This window comes from Xenopus laevis, chromosome 2L (genome assembly GCF_017654675.1).
Source record: "Xenopus laevis strain J_2021 chromosome 2L, Xenopus_laevis_v10.1, whole genome shotgun sequence".
NCBI lineage: Eukaryota > Metazoa > Chordata > Amphibia > Anura > Pipidae > Xenopus > Xenopus laevis.
Genome location: NC_054373.1, coordinates 44,004,563 through 44,025,602, shown reverse-complemented (window position 1 = coordinate 44,025,602; position 21,040 = coordinate 44,004,563). Strand labels below are relative to the sequence as shown.

Here is a 21,040-nt window from a genome sequence, read left to right as displayed (position 1 = left end):
CCAATCGGCTGGTTTTGAATCCAATAAGGATTAATTATTATATTATATTCAAGTACAATGTACTGTTTTTTTATTACAGAGAAAAAGAAAATACTTTTTTAAACATTTGGATTATTTGGATAAAATGGAGTCTATGGGAGACAGCCTTTCAGTAATTCCGAGCTTTCTGGATAATGGGTTTCCAGATAATGGATCCCATGCCTGTAACTGGGTTTGCCATCCATAGATGCATTTTGCTGTGTTGTTTTTTGTTTAGCAGGTATAGGCAACAGATCCTGTTGCAGCATCTTACTTGCCATTATAAGCTGTATGAGTGAATGTTAAAAATGAACATAGTTAAAAGATATCTTTGGTGAAGCCCCATGCTCCATTACAATGTGCAGTTGAATTTATCAATTCTGGGAGAACGGTGAAGTTGGCATTGCCTTGTCCAAAATGTAAGTTCACAGGCCGGTTTATCTGTATGATAAATGCATCACAGGACAGATTGCTCCGGCTGATTTTGCTGAGTGCTTATTTGCAATTGTGCTGAGTGCTGTTCAATCTCGGTGGGTTTGTACTTAAAAGCTGCAAGTGTCACACATTCTCTGTAGATTACATATTCTATAGGTTTCAATAGAAGCCGAGTCCTCTGGGTTCAGTTCCTCTCTCTCTGAATTGTCAGTTCCTCTCTTTATTCTCAAACTGATTCCTCTATTTATCTGTAGAGAAAGAACTAACTGTGGGATTTGTTCCTTATAACTTACCTTCCTTGTTGCTTTCTGTAAATGAATAATATTCACCTTTAAGTTAACTTTTTTTAGTATGTTAGAATGGCTATTTTTAAGCAACTTTTTAATTGGTCTTTATTTTTTCTTTCTTATTTGATTTATTTGCCCTCTTCTTCTGACTCTTTCTAGTTTTCAAATGGGGGTCACTGACCCCATCTAAAAAACAAATGCTCTGTAAGGCTACAAATGTATTGTTATTACTACTTATTATTATCAGTCTTTCTATTCAGGCCTCTCCTATTCATATTCAAGTGTCTTATTCAAATCAGTGCTAGGGTAATTTGGACCCTAGCAACCAGATTGCAGAAATTGCAAACTGCTGAATAAAACGTTAAATATCTCAAAACCCACAAATAATAAAAAATGAACATCAATTGCAAATTGCCACAGAAAATCACTCTCTACAATACATCATAAAAGTTATTTTAAAGATGAACACCCCATTTAAGGACTAAAAGACCATTTTAGAATGTTATCACGTCTTTGGCACGTTCCTTAAAACACCTGCAGTAAATGCTTTCATTGAGCTTGGCCAACACAATGCTCTGACTGTGCTGGGAGAAATAGTTCAACAACAATATGTGGCTGAAGGTCATTAATTAGCACTAGAGCCAGGGCCACCTTTTTTTCCCTGGTGTCCCGGCTGCCAAATCCGACCCTGTTTACTATTGTGAGTGATTATTGCTACCAATAATTGGTCTTAATGTGAAAATAGAGGATGAATAGAACAGGGCCTGACCAGAAAATGAAGCAATTCAAATACAAGTATGGGATGCATTATCCGGGAACCAGTTATCCAGAAAGCTCTGAATTATGGAAAGGCCATCTCCCACAGACTCTATTTTATCCAAATAATCCAAAAAAATTTTAAAATGAGTTTGTTTTTCTCTGTAATAATTAAACAGTACCTTGTACTTGATCCAAAATAAGATATAACTAGTCTGTATTGGAAGCAAAACCGGCCTATTGGGTTTATTTATTGTTTTGTTTAAAGTTTTATTTTTCTAGAAGACTTAAGGAATGAAGATCCAAGGAAAACCCAGGGTCCTGAGCATTATGGATAACAGGTCCTACACCTGTATTCTAAAACAGTTTGCAGTTGGTTTTCAATTTTTTATTATTTGTTTTTTTTATTTAGCTTTTTATTCAGTAGTTCTCTAGTTTGCCACTTCAACAATCTGGTTGTTAGGATACAAATTACTCTAGCAACCATGCAATGATTTGAATAAGAGACTAGAGTATGAAGGTCCAAATTACAGACCTTATCTGGAAAACCCATACCCCAGGTCCCGAGCATTCTGGATAACAGGACCTGTATAAAATAAAAAAATATAGAATCAAAATAAAGTTGCTCTCTTCTGGCTTGGTCAGGGATTCTAGCAAAATCTGGAATTCCAGGTGGGATAGTTGAGCTATCAAGTTACATTGGTAAAATAAGTCAAATATTGGAATAGCCGAGACTAGTTAAAGAAGCATCTTATTTCTTTGTTCTCTGATGTATTTTTAGATGCTTTAAAAAGCGAGAAAATTTAACCAACTGTGTATGTTAAAGAACAATTCACAAAGAGCATTATAAGCTCCTGTCATGAACTGCCTTCTGTTTGTATCCGAAGAACTTCCAGCCCCAACTTTGATCTGTGAATGAAGCTTTGTAACTAATGTAATTGGGTGTGCAGGGAGAAACCCACGCTGCTCACATTCAGGAAGAAAAAAAAAGATGTATCACAAGTGGATCTTGGTTACCTACACCCCAAGGGTTTCTAGGAGCAAAATTGGAGGCAAGTCATAACAATAGCAGCCTAGATGCTAAAAACAAACTATAATTCTGCATGGACTGCAGGCTAGTGACATCACTGGCCACAGCCCAAAACACTCCCCGGGAATGAGCTCAGTGCATTAGAACTTGAGTCTCTGCAATAACAGTCATCAGTTAACAGCTCGACAGGGAGACAGTACTGGTACCCTGAAGGTAAGTGCAGCAGCTGCTCAGGGGCTGTATTTTATTGGTCATAAGCCTGCAAGCAAAGTCAGGGTTTAGTTCCCTTTAATTCCAGACATTGTAGATCCATACCTTTGTTATTTTGCAGTCATGCAGTATTAATCATTCAGAACATTGATATTATTCATATGTGTCCATCTATAAAGGGATGGCAGCTCCAAACTAGACATTGCTGAGCCCCATAGTAAATCTTCTTAGGACCCTCCAACCCATATAGAAGATAAGCTGCTGTACACATACATTTTGATCCTCTATAGTTATTGACCCAACCACTAGGCTCTGTTGTTATGATACAGGTATGGGACCACCTGTTATCCGGAATTCTCAGGACCTGGGGTTTTTCAGATATGGGGTGTTTACATAATTTGCATCTCTATACCTTAAGTCTACTAAAAGATAATTTAAACATCAATTAAACTCATTGGAATTCTTTTTTCTCCAATAAGGAATAATTATTTATCAGTTCGGATCAAGTACAAAGTACTGTTTTATTATTACAGGTATGGGACCTGTTATCCATAATATTTGGGACCTGAGGGTTTCCCGGATAGTGGATCTTTCTGTAATTTGCATATTCATACCTTAAGTCTACTAGAAAAACATGTAAATATTAAAGAAATCCAGTAGGCCGGTTTTGCTTCCAATAAGAATTCATTATATCTAGGGATTTGGATTAAGATTCGGTTCTGTATTCGGCCAAATCTTTGGCGAAAGATTCGGGGGTTCGGCCAAATCCAAAATAGTGGTTTCGGTGCATCCCTAATTATATCTCCGTTTGGATCAAATACAAGGTATTGTTTTATTATTACAGAGCAAAAAGGAAATCATTTTTACTTATTAGAATTATTTGCATAAAATGGAGTCTATGGGAGACGGCCTTTCCGTAATTCAGAGCTTTCAGAATAATGTGTTTCAGGTTTCCCCCGGAGATGGACTTCCCGAAATTAGGGGCACTCTGGATAACAGGATCCAGATAACAGATCCAATACATGTACTAAGAAATTGTCCTCAGTTGTTTGAATAATTTAAATCCAGTCAGTACCACAGAGATTTGCAAGTGTGCAAATAGAAACAGGCCACAATGCAGTTTTTTGAGTTATTTAGCTTTTTTCTCAACAGCTCTCCAGTTTGCCATTTCAAAAGTCTGGTTGCTAGGGTCCAAATTACCCTAGTAACCATGCACTGATTTGAATAAGAGACTAGAATATGAATAGGAGGGCCTGAATAGAAATGAGTAATAAAGTAACAATAAGGATGTTATTTATCAAATGTTAGAATTTTTTAATACCTCGATTGAACTCACAGCTTGAATGGTATCTTATTTAAGAAAAAACTTGAATGGAAATAACTCGATTCTGTGAGCTTGAGTTGCGAAACCAATTAGTAAACAAAGTAGTTTCGAATTATAAGAGTTTTCCATGGGAAAAAACTCGAATTGCTCAACTTATTCGAGTTTTCGGGCATAGCCCTCCGAAAAAACCTGCAGGCTGTTAACATCTTCAAATGGTTCAAGGAACCTCTGCCATTGACTCCTACATGACCTCGACAGGTTCTAGATGTTTCCAGGGTTGGGGTATAATAAATCTCGAAAAATGCGAGATTTTTTTTTTAACTGAAAATTTGAGTTTTGACCAAAAGAATTATCTTTTTTTGTGGAAGACACAACTCGAACCTTAATAAACATAGCATTTGTTTTTAGATGGGATCAGTGACCCCCATTTGAAAGCTGGAAAGAGTCAGAAGGCGGCAAATAATTAAAAAAAAACAATAGAAAAAATAAGTAATGAAAATAATGAAGACCAATTAAAAAATTGCTCAGAAATAGCCATTATATAATTTACTAAAAGTTAAGTTAAAAGTAAACAACCCCTTTAAGAGACTTGCCAGCCTGGGTGGTCTTGTTGACTATTGCATTTTTGTGTCCCAATATCCTAGGATCAGTCATTAAATCTTTTTTTTTTTGGAAACTATTTATTGGGAGTAAATAGTTTGTTAGAAAATGTTTTTTTTTTCTTTTAAAAATAAAAAGCATTCTTTATTCACTCAACAAAGCCCATTATATTTATGGGCAAATAACACAGTATTTATATAGCGTGTTTTCTACATTAACATGTTCTTCCCATCTGGCCCATAAAAGCACTTCATCTCGTGATGCGGTTGTTCGTGATGTGTGCTGTATTAATGGAGATCACCGACTCTTTGGGGTTGAGATTATTGTAGGATAGAAGCAGAATTGATGGGACAAGCTGAAACAGCAGAAGTAAGCAAAGCCTGGCCCTGTGCAGCAGGAGGTGGCAGCCCTCCAAATCCTCGCTCTGCACTATTTCCAGATGAGAACCAAATGGCAACTCCAGTTCTCAGGAATAGCATTCCTATTGGACCTATCTTGTTGCTTCTAATGATCCTACCTGGGATCCCCTGCTTCCAGTTAGTGATTGCTGCACACCAGAATTAATCCATGTGTAGCAATTATACAAAATACCCACTCTAACTGTCTCTGGGCTTTTATAAATAGAGGCAGCCCCTACCAATGCAGAAAGCAAAGTAACCAATATATAAAACCTTGAGAAAAATACATAGAACAAATATGTACCCCAAATGTGTCCACTGGCCGCATGTTGAAAGAAGAGATGTTGAGTATTGCTAATTTTAAAACACAAAAATAAAACTAAAAATAGTGGCAATTATACTAGGTGTGTTGCACTATAACCACAGTCACGGCACTTGCTGTCCTAGTAGGAAAATTACTTAATGTGCCGACGGTTAATAGTTAACTCCCTTCTAAATGGCACGGTTGGTAACATGGTGATAGGTCATAACACCCGGATGGAAAATATGTCCTATTTAGAAGGATTTTCTTCTGTTTATTTTCCCTTGACGGTGAACAATGGGGAAATTTTCTACAAGAACATAAGGAATTAGTATATATATATATATATATATATATATATATATATATAGATATATATATATATATATATATATATATATATGGGATAATGCTCTACTGTGCTGATGTCTATGGGCAGCAGCCATTTGTCTCTGATCCTGCACATGGAGCGCACCCTATCCAAGGCTTAACGCTGTGCATATAAAAGGTTTCTCATTTAAGTTAACTTTTAGTATGTTAAAGAATGGCTAATTCTAAGCAACGTTGCAATTGGCCTTCATTTAACTTTTTTTTTTAATCATTTTTAATGATTTGCTTTTTTCTTCTAACACTATCCAGCTTCAAATGTGGGTCACTAGTCCCATCCAATAAACAAATGTTCTCTAAGGCGACATATTTATTGTTATTGCTACTTTGTATTACTCATCTTACTATTCACGTCTCTCCCATTCATATTCCAGTCTCTCGTTCAAATCAGTGCATTTGGACCCTTACCACCAGATTGCTAAAATTTCAAACTGGAGAACTACAGAATAAAAAGCTAAATAATCGCAAGTAATAATAAATGGAAACCAATTGCACTCTATATCATACTAAAAGTTAAAGCTGAACAACTCTTTTAGCCTAGCAATCAGGAATGAATGTCAGAATGGAAGATCTATTAGAGAGGAGGACCCAAATATAACTAAAAACATACAAATATAATAGTCACCCTAAAGGCGCGCAGGAAATCTGAAGTTTGGGTGCTACTCTCAGCGGAAACAAGCAGAACATAAGGGCTAATATTTTGAAAACCTTTAAGTGAAGCTGAACAGTTGCTTGTAATTGGTTCAAATATAACATACCTAGAAAAAGGGAAATTAAAGGTGAACATGCCCTTTAAAGAACATCTTAAAGGACATGTGTTTGATGTTTCATCTATTAGGACTGGTGCATTCCCTCCTCAAATGTACAGCCTTCATTTATTCCCTTCTTTAATGACATGAGCTAGTGAATGCTGTACTGATGTGCACTTATGCCAGGGGCCCCCAACATATCCCAAGGTTGTCCTTTTTTACCAATATATGTTGAAATTGCTCATTAATTAGGGCCTCATGGGGCCCCCCTGCAGTCGCAGGGTCTACTTCCTCTGTAGTTACGCCCCTGACCTTGGAACACTGTGACTTGGAACATTGATTGCTCCATTTCCCACCATTTTCACTAGCCTGGACATTACAACTATCACAAGACCTGATCTGTTGGTTGCTGTGTCTGATGTACCTTGACCCTCTGCCTATTCAATATGAACATTTTTTAGATTTTGCTCTGATGAGAGTCCTAGCTTACCCTTGTCCAAGAACATTGTGTATGGCTCCATCATGCACAGGGGATTTATAACCTGGAGCTAATGTTCAAGATAGGGAGATGACTTCTAAGAGTGGAACCTTCCATTTTTTTCTGCTGCTCCTGCTTGAGCGGATTCCCCATTCCCTTCACTTATGCATAATTTAAAGGAGAACTAAATCCTAAAAATTAATATGGTTAAAACGTTGTATATTATATAATGAGTTGCATTGGCCTAAAGTTTTAGCTTCTCAATAGCATCAATTATCCAGGACTTCAAACTTGTCACAGGGGGTCACCATCTTGGAAAGTGTCTGTGACACTCACATGCTCAGTGGACTCTGAGAAGCTGTTGAGAAGCTAAGCTTAGGGGTCATCGCTAATTATCAAGCAGAAAATGAGGTGGGCCTGTAATATAAGCTGATGCTACAGGACTTTATTAAATTCTGATGCTAGTTGCACTGGTTTCTGTGCTGCCATGTAGTAATAATCTGTATTAATTACTAATCAGTCTTATAGTGTGACATTTTATATTCTAAGTGTACTTTATATTCTCAGTGGATCCCAAAGCTCAGTAAGTGACAGCAGCACAGAGCATGTGCAGTGAATCAGCAGAAAAGAAGATGAGGAGCTACTGGGGCATCTTTGGAGACACAGATCTTTACTGCTAAAGGACTGTGGTTGCCTTAGGCTGGAACAGAAGCAAAACAAATGTACAACATTTCTGCCCTATTTCTTTAGTTAAAGTTTAGTTCTTCTTTAAATTAATCTCTGCTGATCCTATTACAACAACATTTCTTTCATCTTTGCCTTCCCTTCTTTAGGGCTAGTCCACACGGGGAGATAGCGACGCGTTTGCGGTCGCGGCGACAAAGCGCCGCGACAGTCGCCGCGACCGGCGCAGGCGACAGTTTTGTATGGGCGCCTATGTCAAAACGCCTGTGCTAACCACACGAGGCGATGCGCTTTTCAACAGTCGCCTGAAAAAGCCTGGCGAGGCATTTTCAGGCGACTGTTGAAAAGCGCATCGCCTCGTGTGGTTAGCACAGGCGTTTTTACATAGGCGCCCATACAAAACTGTCGCCTGCGCCGGTCGCGGCGCTTTGTCGCCGCGACCGCAAACGCGTCGCTATCTCCCCGTGTGGAATAGCCCTTAGACAAATAACATAACAGCAAAATATATTATCTTATAGTCTCTAGGGAACAGTAATTGGCTGCAGCTAGACTGTTGACGCTGTATTATAGGCTGTTGATTTAGAAACTTTATGGAGGCCCATTAGAGAGTTTTGCAGAATTCCCAGAAGTACATTTATTTTCATTTCATTAATTCAAGCAAAACAAAAGATCAGTTAAGAGAAAAAACAAAAGGGATAACAAAACAAATGGGATAATAAAACAACTTTTCTGGGAATACAACTTGCTGCTTCAAGTTGTCAAAATATTTGCCAATATGGCTTCTGTGATATGTCTGAAATGAATATTCATTTATTGCTTATTGGTATAAGCTGAAATCCTCTGCATTAGGAAGAAGGTTACCCACAGAACCACTTAAGAGTTAATTACCAGGAGACTAAATAGGACTCTAATGTATTGGCTGTGCTATTAAATCTGCATGATAACTGTAAAATGAATGTAGGATAATTACACTGGTCAGAATTGATTATAGCCATTCACAAGAGAAACAAAATGAAGCTATTTATTTAATTGGCTGCAGAGAAGGAGCAGTAAAATTGCCGTGCTTCTATTTAGCTTCAGTATGAGACTAGAATTTTTTCATAGTGGAAACTGATCCTGTCTGTAAAAGGTTTTCTCACTACTGTATGAATAAGGGACGTTCTGTTTGCTGCTTTCCTTGGCTCGTGATTGGAACTGTCATCTGTGTATCTCTGTAGGCATCCAAATTAGTAAAGGCTGATTAGACTTTCCAAGAAAAACACTAATATGAATAAAAGATGGGAAGGATTTAATGATTTTTGGTTAATGGCAAACTAAATCAGAGCCTTAAAGGAAAATTACATCTAAACAGCTCCTATGAATGCCCAAAGGATGCTTTGACTAGTAGCAGTTGAAGTGCCAGTGGTTGAATTAATTTTTGATAAGGGACATTTTGAATACTTTTCATTTTTAAGTTAATTTTTAGTATGTTATAGAATGGCTATGTTTGTTATAGTTTTTGATTTATTTGCCTACTGGGCTTCCAGCATCTGTAAGGCTACAGATGTTATTGCTACTTTTTATTACTCAACTTTCTATTGAGGCCTCTCCTAATTAATATTCCAGTTTCTTATTCAAATCAATGCATGGTTGCTAGGGTCATTTGGACGCTAGCAACCAGATTGCTGAAACTGCAAGCTGGAGAGCTGCTGAACAAAAAATAAAAAAAAACTCTGAAATCGCAGATAATAAAAACCTATTGCAAATAGTCTCAGAATATCACTTTCTACATTATACCAAAAATGAATCAAATTAACTCAAAGGTAACAACCCCTTTAGGGTAAGGGCACACCTGGCGATTCAGGGAGATTTAATCGCCTCGTCTTTGCGTTGATTAATCTCACCGAACGCCTGTCTTGCGCCGGTCGACTGCGGCATGGCACATGCGGCGCTTCGTATTGCGAAGTCGCTTGAAGTTGCCTCATGAGGAAACTTTGGGCGACTTCAGAATATGAAGCGCTGCGTTTGCCATGCCGCAGGCGACTTTTCTCCCCGAATGTCTTCCCTCTGTCTTGCGCCGGCTATAATGAAAAGTTGCCTGCGGCATGGCAAACGCGGCGCTTCATATTCTGAAGTCGTCTGAAGTTTCCTCATGAGGCAACTTCGGGCGACATCGGAATAGGAAGCGCCACGAGTGCCATGCCGCAGTCGACTTTTCATTATAACCGGCGCAAGACAGGCATTCGGGGAGATTAATCACCACAAAGACGAGGCGATTAGTCGCCAGGCGACTAAATCTCCCCAAATTACCAGGTGTGCCCTTACCCTTAAGGATTGACATTGGGTAGGAATCCCAGGAGATGGGTGCATGTAGGGCACCTTGTTCTTTCTTTACTATCAAACCATGAGATGCATACTAATCAACAGTTTGAATGGACATCCTAAAAGTTACCCTGTTCCCAACCAGTGTTTCAGTGTAGTTTGAGATAGGCCAACTAAGTGAGGACTGCACCAATGAGCACCAGTTTGAGATAGGACAACGTAAGCCAGTGTTAAGGTGACCATATACAGGCCAATAAAAGCTGCTGACAAACAGAGTCTCCAGCTTATTGGCCTGTGTTTGGGGTCCTCCAATGGGATTCCCCAACCGATATATGGCCTAAAATGAACTAGATATTGATCAGAAAGTTTTAAAAATCCCAAGTGAGTACTGCACCAACGAGCCAATGTATCTCTGTAGTTGCGATCCGATTGTTTCGTGATCAGATCAGCCTATCTCCCACCTCTAGGTAGGCATATCAGTGAAAGGTCTACTCATCAGGTGACCTTGCCAAATGAGCGGATCTTTTAATGTATGGCCAGCTTTATCGTTTGTGTGTAGAATAGTGTGTAATAGAACAAACAAGGTAAATTAAATTATTATTCATTTGCCATTCACTTGCCTTTAACTGTGTTACAGCTTTGATTCGAACGATTTCGATTAAATCCTTTGATTCGAACTATTTAAAAAAAAAACTTCTAAAAACTTGTTGGCTATGGGTTCTAGGAGGTCCCCATAGGCTAACATAGCAATTCGGCAGGTTTAAGGTGGCCAAGTGTCGAGGTTTTTTAAAGAGACAGTACTGCGATTTTCGAATGGTCGAATATTCAAAGTTTTTACAATTTGAATCGAAGACGAATTTGGCCTATTCAATGGTCGAAGTACCAAAAAACTACTTTGAAATTCGAAGTTTTTGAATTCGAAAATTCACTTCGAATTCACTTCGACCCTTCGTAATTGAGCCCCTTACACTTTCACAAGGCATCCATATGCTGTTACTTCATCTTCAAAACTATAGTAATGAAAAATAAAAATGATACCAAATTAGCACAGGTATGGGATCTGTTATACGGAAACCCTTTATCCAGAAAGCTCTGAATTATGGAATGGCTGTCTCCGATAGACTTCATTTTATCCAAATAATCCAAATGTTTAAACATTATTTCCTTTTTTCTGTAATAATATAAATATTTATTGGGAGCAAAACCAGCCTGTTTGGTTTATTCAATGTTTAAATGATTTTCTAGTAGGCTTAAGGTACGAAGATCCAAATTATGGGAAGATCCATTACCTGGAAAGACCCAGGTCCTGAACATTCTGTATAATAAGTCCCATATCTGTAGTTTATTATAAATTCAACATTAATAACAAAAAAAGGTGTAAATGCAGTAATGTCCAACTGATGATAAATATATCCCTTTTTACATGCTGTACTATTGTATTGCTATGATCTGTTTAATATTTGATCATCTGAATGCTGAATAAAAATAAGTAAGCAGATAGAAATAAAACGGAACATGTTTCCATATGGAAATAAGTAAATTAATGTGATTTTTTTTTTTGTTTTAATTGTTGCAGGCAATGGGGAAGAAAATGCCACCCACTGTGACTTCACAGGAGCCGATGAAAATAGAGACAGAGAGCAAAACAAAACGTAAGTTGATACTCTATGGTTTATCCGAAAAGTTCAATATCAGTTTAAATTGACAACATCTTTAGTTCTCTGGGGACAGAACTTGATCATATTTGCGTTAGCCCCCTAACAAGCAACTACTTTCTAACTGAATCCAGTTCAAAAGTCTTAATCTCAGATTTTCTATCCATTCATATCCAGTAACTTTAGCATCTAATAACTGCAGTAGGTACTTTACACTTTGTGTTCTAAGAAATAATACATAACATACGCAATACTCCTGACTTTGTGATACAGTTTTTAGAGCATGTTGCATTTTGCAGGTTGAAAAAACTAACATTAAGGGGGTTAATTATCAAAGTTATGTGAACTTTTTTAGACCTCAAATGATTCAAGGGAGCTCTGCCATAGACTCCTACATGACCTTGACAGGTTTTAGATGTATATTCAGATTCAAACTATTTCCAGGGTATAATATAATAAATATTATAATGATATTATAATAAATCTCTCTCGATTTTTTTTTTTTCGGTTTAGAAAAACTCTCAAGAGCGCAGATTTTTTGTGCAAAACACAATTCGAACCTTAATAAATCTGCCCCTAAATGCCACTAACCTTATCCACCTAAAATTCCACAGTTTGGGACCATCCTTCCTAAATTTAGAATGCATACACAGTCAGTGGGGAAATTTTTTAATTGAACTCTTTTATATTGCTATACACTCTTTGGAGTATTTATAAAAAGGACATTGTTACATGTATCTTTGCCTCAACTCCCTCCCTTGCTTTCTGTTTAAATTCAGCCTGCTGGCCAAAGAAGTCGGACTCCCCAGGCAAATGGTCTCAGGCTGCAGCATCCACTAATTTGTCCATCTGCATAAGTCATTTTAAAGTATAAGACGTGTTTTTATTCCATGGGAGACAGTAACACAGAAAAAACGTATTGATGGGAATTGCAGCTGATCTTTTTATTGGAGCAACAATTGAATGGCACCATTTTGTTAAAAACAGCAATTGTGTTGATAATTATCTACCATTATTTTGATGAGGACACTGTGCTGCTGTACATATACAGAGTTTCACTAAACTTACCTAGTATAATAGGAGGTTTAATCACTAACTACTGTTGCAAATTCTATGCTGTTACAGAACATCAAAAAATAAACAGAACCAGCTAAAGTCCATTATTTTTAGATATTTAACAGTGACTGGTATTAATATCAAATACTACTGATTGGGCAAAAGGTTCAGAGGAAATGATATGTCTATATACTTCCTCTTCTTTGCTCCACTTCCTTCTTTCTGTACAGTAATGGACTGTTTAGAACACTTTTCTAAAGGCCTTGAATCAAAGACATGAATATTGTAGAAATGGCTACAAAAGCTAATTGCTATATGTATAAATAAAATGTAAAAAGCTTGTATTCTTGAAGTGACATAATCATATACATACATGCAAGTGACATGATCTGAAGGAGGTGTAAACAAATTGAGGAAGCCTTTTTTTCACATCTGCATTTTCAACCACAGCCTGCCCCAGCTTCCAGTTTTACATTAGTCCTTCTGTCCCACTTGGTACATGTCATGCTTTCCTTACTGATTGCCCAGAGATACGCTGTTTGATTTGCCAAGTGGCAGGAGATTCAACTTTCTCCCAATCTGACCAGTCAGAAAAACTTTCCTGCTTGCCAGTGATATAATTATCAGGAGAGCAGGGGTGTGATTTACCCGGAGCCCAACCCTCAGTGGGCCAATCAGGAGGCCTGCAGTGCGGGGGTGGTGAGTTTATGGGGACTTGGAGCAAAGGTGGGACCCCACTGTAGATTTTGCACCAGGGCCCATAACTCTCTACTTTCACTACTGCTGCTTGCACTTCTGTGATGAGGTGGGCTGAGCACCAACTGGTAGGATAGAACGATTCTAAATTAAGCTTGGTGAAATGTTATCATCCATAACTGCAGCCATGCAGAGCAGTAGAAGCTCATCTCTAAAACTGTGCCCCTTAGTATTGATCCTAAAAGCAAGAAGTAGCCTGAAGATCCCTTGCAAGGAAACTTCAGGCTTCCCACTGACAATTACCTACATTATTTCAGGTGAAAAGGAAATCAGGGATGTCTTGTTGCTGGCGATATCACAGATTTATTATAGCAACATTATTATAGCAACTGGGGATGCACCGAATCCAGGATTCGGTTCAGTATTCTGCCGGAGGGAAATAGAGTGACTTTTTGTCACAAAACAAGGAAGTATATTTTTTTCCCCTTCCCACCGCTAATTTGGATATGCAAATTCAGATTTGGTTCGGTATTCGGGGGTTCGGCCGAATCCAAAATAGTGGATTCGGTGCATCCCTAATAGCAACAAAAGGTCTGTGTGACAGGGGGCCTTAGAAAAGAAGGCAGAACTCTTCAGATGAATAGTTATTATGAAAATGGTAATTTGGCCAACAAAAACGTACAAATCATCATCTAATTATTTATGCACCGTTAAACAAGACGAACAGGGGAATAACTGCATACGGTGGCCCTATCCTCTTTCCTTTTCTTATTTCCTCAGGCTTTAGGTTTTAAAATCACAAATATGAATTTAGAGATGAACTATTATTCATGATTGATTTCCTATTATGCAGACAGCTAGAACTCTACTCTATCACTGGAAGGAGTTAGAATGATATATATTCCCTTCATGTTAAAAAAAAAAAATGGTTATATGTTTTCAGAATATTATGGGGGTTATTTACTAAAACTCGAACCTTCTGGTTGGATTTTTTGGGGCAAAAAGCCTTAATCTGAAAATCCGCCATCTCAAACCTGTCGAGGTCCTGTTTAAGTCAAAGGGAGATGTCCCTATGCCAATTTGCAGATATCATGGTTGGGTTTAGCCCAATAATCTGAAAAATTTGGGGGTTTCAGACTATAACCCGAAAAAATCGAGCAATTCAGGAGAGAAGCCCGACAAATCATACAATTCAGGTCTTTGCTTGGTTTTATTAAATTTTTTCCCAATCCGATTGATTTTAGTTATTTTAATGATAAATAAGGCAAAATTGCACATGGGAGTTTGGTCAAGCTTTTTTTATTGAAACTATGAGATAAAATTGGATTTTAGTAAATAACTCCCACATGTAAATTTTTAATGCTAAGCTATTCTAACAAAACACTGCACAGTATTAAATAGAATATTATTTTTCAGAAACTGGTAGTTAATTTAAACTAATCCTGGCAGCACTTTAATATGTTATTTGGCATTATGGGTCATCAACAGTCTTTGCTCATTCAGGTTTTTCATCATCAGTCTTTGCTCATTAAAGGAGAAAGAAAGACTTGGTGCACTTGGAGCTGCCAAATGTTAGGCACCCCCAAGAGATTGTATTCACTTACCTGAAAACCCGGGCAGCAGAAAACTGCACCGGCCCGCGGTTATACCAGTTAGCACCACGGAGCGAACCCCTCCCATCTTCTTCTTTCTTCAAATTTCTGGGGGCAAACGCATGTGCAGTTGAATGAAATAGCCGACTTTTTAGTTAAAGTTCGGCTTTTCATTCTACTGCGCATGAGCAGCCACCAGAAGAAGGAAGATGAAAGACGATCTCTCCGTGGTGCTCACTGGTATAACCCTGGGCCGGTGCAGTTTTCTGGTGATAGGAGCAACGTCCCAGGGTTTCAGGTAAGTCAATACAATCACTTGGGGTTGCCTAACATTTGGCACCCCCAAGTGTTCTAATACTTTCCTTCTCCTTTAAGGTTTTTCATCATCAGTCTTTGCTCATTCAGGTTTTTCATCATCAGTCTTTGGTCATTCAGGTTTTTCCTTTCTCTTTCAGCCAGGGAATACTGCAAGGTTCTGTTTCCTTATGAAGCAATGAATGAAGATGAACTGGCAATCAGAGAAGGCGATATTGTTTCTGTATTAAACAAGGTAAGAATTATTGTTTTAAAACGGCTTGAGAGGATTTAGAATGCCACGTAGGATACATGAATGCCCAGACAGTTAACAAAGCACAAGGAATAATTCCGTATTAAATGGATGCTCAGTAGCTGCAAAATTGATGGCATAGTTGCATACGGTACTGCTTCTCATCTGTTTTGACTGGAGGCACTAGAGAGTACAAAAGGACAGTGCTACTGGCTAGGAATTGCAATAACTAATACATGCCCAGAAATGGCGGAAGCCTTCTAAAATACAAGCATTTTTATGTAAATGGGTATGCCTCCATTTGCCTGGTATAATGGATTGCTGTTCCTAAGTAATTACACTAAGTACTGTACATTTCAGTTAACTTCAAGGGTTGGTTCACCTTTAAGTTAGTATTTTATAGATAGTATGTTATAGAATAGCAAATTTTCTCAGAATAACACTCTCTACGTATACTGAACAACCCTTATCAGATAGACTCATTTTACTTTGTTTTCATGTTTATTATCAGTAAATAAATACTGGGGAGAGAATGGCAGCCAAAACAATATAATAAGCGCTTCTGGTAGACTATAGTAGGAATGTGTTTGATTCAGCATTCTGACAAGTGTGGGCATATTTTGGAATGGGAAAAGAGAATTCTCATATTATGACCAATATATTTGTTAAAAGCCAATATGTTGGTTAGTACTCCCTGTCTCTTGTCAGCAACAGCAGCAGCATTTCTGCATTTGCATTTTTAGTTGCCCACATAGCATTTTGTAGCTGTGTCACTGTTTTTAAGGAAAATGTACAGGAATAGTCTGGAGTCACTTCTCAGTATAGGTATTAGATTCTCTGGTGTTATGGAACACATAAGAGAGCTCCAAATGAGATCAAGAAAATCTCCCAATAGTGGCAATAAACTTATAGATTCTATTTTCTGTATTTAAATGGGTGGTTCACCTTTAAAGGAGAACTAAACCCCCCAATAAGAAAAGCCCTAGTACCCTAGACAGTCCCCCCTTCCTTGCTCCCCCCCCACATAATTCATTACCCCACGTGAAGAGTAGCTCAGCAGAGCTCATGGGCATCATCTCACGGATCTTCGTCCTCTTCTGTAAGGGAGCGCCGTATTGGCGCATGCCCAGTTGGAGCAGTCTGGTATTCGTAGCAACTGCGCATGCGCCAAAAGTGCAGTGAATTGCCGAAGGGAAGGTTAACAACCAGAAGAAGGCTGAAGATCGATGGCACCCATGAGCTCCGCTGCGCTATTCTGCACATTTCTTCTGACCATTTCCATCTTTCAAATGGGGGTCACTGACCCCATCTAAAAAGTGTACACATTCATTGTTATTGCTACTTTAATTACTCATCTTTCTATTCAGATCCTCTCCTATTCATATTCCCGTCTCTCAAATCAGTGCATGGTTGGAGGGTAATTTGGACCCTAGCAACCAGATTGCTGAAAGTGCAAACGAAAGCTCTGCTGAATAAAAAAACATTTCTAGTCTACTTTTTTAGTTAGGATTTAGTTCTCATTTAAAAGAGAAACAACCCCTTAATAAGGGTAGGGTTTTTTTTTATTAAGGGTTTGTTTCTCCTTTAAGCACAACCCAGTGATTGCAATCACTTACCTTATACCCTGGGCAACTGCACCTGCCTGGGTTACTTTTGGGCAATCTTTTTCTTCCTCTTCTTCATTCTTCAAAGTCCCTGGACAGGCGCATGCGCAGTAGATTGAAAAGGCCAGCTTTTTTGTTAACGTTCAGCTTTTCACTATACTGTGTATGCGAATGTGAAGGAAGAAGAAGCAGTTGTGATTTCAATCACTGGGGAGGGATCCGAATTTTCTAACTTTTAGAAAAAGTTACTGAATCATTCCACATGCTAAAGCTATTTTAACACCAGGCACGTAATCCCCAATGTTAGTGCCAGTTTGCCCCAATTTACGTTTCCTCCTGAAATTCCATTTTTCTTTTATTTGTTTACATGGAGTTTGCAGCTGCTTCTGTCTGCTACTTGTAAACTTTTTTTCTAGTTGAAAGATTATTTGTTGTGGCATGTTTTCTTATCTGCTCGCCTAGCATGAAGCTCTAGGTGACATACAGTTAGGAAGGCTGTTTTTTTTATGAAAGCCATAAATGGAGCATAATGGTATTTTTAAATGCCTGAAGATTTTTCTCTGATAAATCAATTTCCTGCAAGATTCCCAAATAAGCGACACCAGTAATTAGAAGTGGGATGATGTCAGGTTTGCACTGACCACAAGAGACACCAGCCCTTCAATAGGAAACCACAGGTTTAACAGAAATAGCTTTCTAGTAAGCAAGACAAGTTTTATACATTAGTGTATAACATCTGTCTTATATCATTGCTGTATCCCAGAATGTGCAATTGGATGGGGATACTGGTACAAACTGCAGATACTGTGCTTCAAATAAACCTCCAACATAACATCTAGCTTGTGCTTCTGGATCCACGATTAACTTCAAAATGAAGAAGGGCCAGTTATTAGTATGTTGCTTTTGCTTCCATACTGAACATTTAATAGCTGTTATCAGCAAGACACATCGTTCCTCACAGTACTTTAACATGGTGCCTTTTTGAGTAAGAAAAGTGCTTAGTGCTTTAGTGTATATCCCTTTCCATTCTGTGACTCAGGGATTGCCAGAAGCATTTGCATTTCCTATCCGTGAATAGACAGGGACCGGTACTAGGGCATGGACCAGGGGCGAGGGCACGGTTACCTCTTGCTCACATACAGAAATCTGACAGCTGGAGGTGACACTTTGTCCCAAATTGCAGCTTTTAAGGATGCACCACAAAAACAGCTCATGGTTATCTTTTCCTCTGCTTGATGCGGGACTGCCCATATCCCTTATTACTAAGCATTTAAGATTTTGAGTGCCAATGTTGTGTTGCTATGAATGTAATAACGTTTTGCTACTTAAACAAGCCACAACATCAGCTATGCAGTGAGAGGAGAAACATTTGCCAACTATGCAACCCAGTACAATTCCTGCCATAGAATATGGAATAAATTGACTTATATCAAACATGTACCTAAACAATCCTATAGTGAATAGACTGCTGCGAAATTTCCATCAGGTGAACTGTGGCAAGCTCTGTTGTCACTCTTGGATAAATATATACATAAGTCTGAAGGTCTGTCATCGCGTACATTATTTTGTACAAACTGAAAAGCTGGAACTGTTGCACCCCATGCTCCTTTTATGCATACTAAGTCATACTTTTTTCATTGAACTAGGAGTGTGTCGATGTCGGCTGGTGGGAAGGAGAACTTAATGGCAAAAAGGGTGTTTTTCCAGACAACTTTGTCAAGCTCCTCCCTCCTGACTTTGAAAAGGAACTCCATGTAAGTACCTAGAGATGACTCCCTTTCTTTATTTCTGTGTGTCAGAGAGGATGCTGTGAGTAGTGAAGCCCCTGTTATAAGTTGGGATGCACCAAATCTAGGATTTGGTTCGATATTCAGCCTTTTTCAGCAAAAACAAAGCTGAATCCTCGTTCCTGGCAAAACCAAATCCTTAAAATCACATGTGAGTAGCGAGGTCCCGGTTATAAGTTGGGATGCACTGAATCTAGGATTTGGTTCGGTATTCAGCCTTTTTCAGCAAAAAAACAAAGGCGAATCCTCGTTCCTGGCAAAACTAAATCGAAATCCTTAAAATCACATGACTTTTCATCACGAAAACCGGAAGTAAAAATGTAAAAAATTTAACCACGTGCCTAGCATGCAATTCACTTTAACCCTTCGAAACCCTAATATACAAAATTAAAATTCGGATTTGGTTCTGCATTCCTTTGTGAGTTTTCGGCTGAATCCCAAAATAGTGGATTTGGTGCTTCCCTAGTTACAAGGATCAGATCAGCCTCAGGGCCAGAACTAGGGGTAGGCAGAGGAGGCAAGTGGCTAGGGCGCAAAGCTTGGGGGTCGCCAGGCCCAGACTGACAATCTGTGGGTTCTGGTAAATGCCAGAGGGGCTGCTATAAGGTGCCATAGAAAGTCGGTATTTATTGGGTTGGTGAGGGCTGTTTGGGCCTCTGTGTACCTGTAATGCCAGGGCCTATTTTAATTCTCAGTCCGGACCTGCCAGGTACCTACCTCATAAGCCCCTAGTCCACCACTGAAAAAGATTAAGCGGGTCTATATTAACTGAACCCAGTGGCAAAACTATAGAGGAAGTAGACCCCCGGTCTGCTGCCTCTACGTTAGGTGGAACCCCCCTCCCCAGCCACTCTCCTACCTTCAGCCAGGGAAGGGGGATGCAGGCCGTTACAGCTCCAGCAGAAGCCACTTGGTCATGTTGGTAAATGTATTAGTCACACGGCTACTCTGGAGTAGCAGCTTTGACCCAAATGGACACTAGGGGTCCCCCGCCCGACCATATTTTTGTTAAAACTACCCAGGATTCTACTTCTATTCACTGCATATTCACAGCTTAAAGTTTTCCCTGTGTAACACCGGATGGCATATTTCTCTGACTATTGAAGTATATGTGTTAATGTGTTAATAACAATAATGTATATTCTAGAACAGCATTATCTATTGTGTAATTATTGCAATGTATTGCTCTATCGCTTATTGTGTTTTTATTCAATATATAATTCCAAAGCAAGCATTGAATATAGTCTGTGGAAGAAATGAAATGATTGTTCACTGTGTAACTCCCAGTAGAAAAGAGTCACATTCTCAGTAAGTGGCTGAAACGCTCTGTGGGATTTTCCCAGCAGCCGATGCATTAGGGAAGGGAAATTACACAGTAGACCGTGTTGCTGCATTGTTCACTGAAATTTCTGCAGAGGTGATCATAACTTGACTTTATAAATTGTGTACTACTCCATAGCAAGAGCAGGGTTATTTGGGCACTTCTTTTAAAAAAGCATCAATCACAACTTTCAATTCGCCTCTTCAACCGCCTCTTTGAGAACCCTGCTGTTGGTACACAAAAATGGCATAACCCAAAGCTAATACTATGAGAGAAGTGTGTTGAAGGGCTTTATATGGCCAGGTAGATTTTTCACTGATTTTAAAGTTGCAGAAAACAATAAGTAGGACCCCTGTTTTCTGGTTATACCAGTGGCAGCCAACTGAGAAATGTAATTTTGGAGACCTACAGTAAGTTATCCATAGACTCACAGATATAGTTGACTGAAACAACTTTCATACAATTTTCGGATCATGGGTTAGACAATTTCTGTTGGTTAACGATAATATCTCTGCATGTATTGCCTATCTGACTATATCAGTGGGTGACTGTCAATACTATTTCCGGGACATAACCTTTGTACAATTGCTGTTTTCCAATTAATAGCCAGAATATTGTCTGATTTGTTATTTTTCCTACTTTATTTAAACTGAAAGGTTAGTTGTAAATCATTACATTGAAACAAACAATCAATATACAAATGTTCGTCGTTCGATGAATAAAATCTGAACATCCTATGGCCAATAATGAATTGGTGATAAGGAGTCAATAACTATATATAATAATATATATATTCAGAATCAGTCTTATTGCCTGCAGGAAGG

General features: G+C 38.6%; 1 protein-coding gene across 1 annotated transcript in view; it reads left to right on the top strand.

The window, feature by feature from the left end:
* The window catches only part of LOC108708009 (SH3 domain-containing kinase-binding protein 1), a 225,220-nt gene that overhangs the window by 179,908 nt on the left and 24,272 nt on the right, over positions 1–21,040 (top strand). The window contains exons 7-9 of the mRNA XM_041581798.1: positions 11,535–11,610; positions 15,413–15,507; positions 18,755–18,862. Of these exons, the coding sequence (XP_041437732.1) occupies positions 11,535–11,610; positions 15,413–15,507; positions 18,755–18,862 (279 nt within the window). The remainder of the gene's footprint in view (positions 1–11,534; positions 11,611–15,412; positions 15,508–18,754; positions 18,863–21,040) is intronic.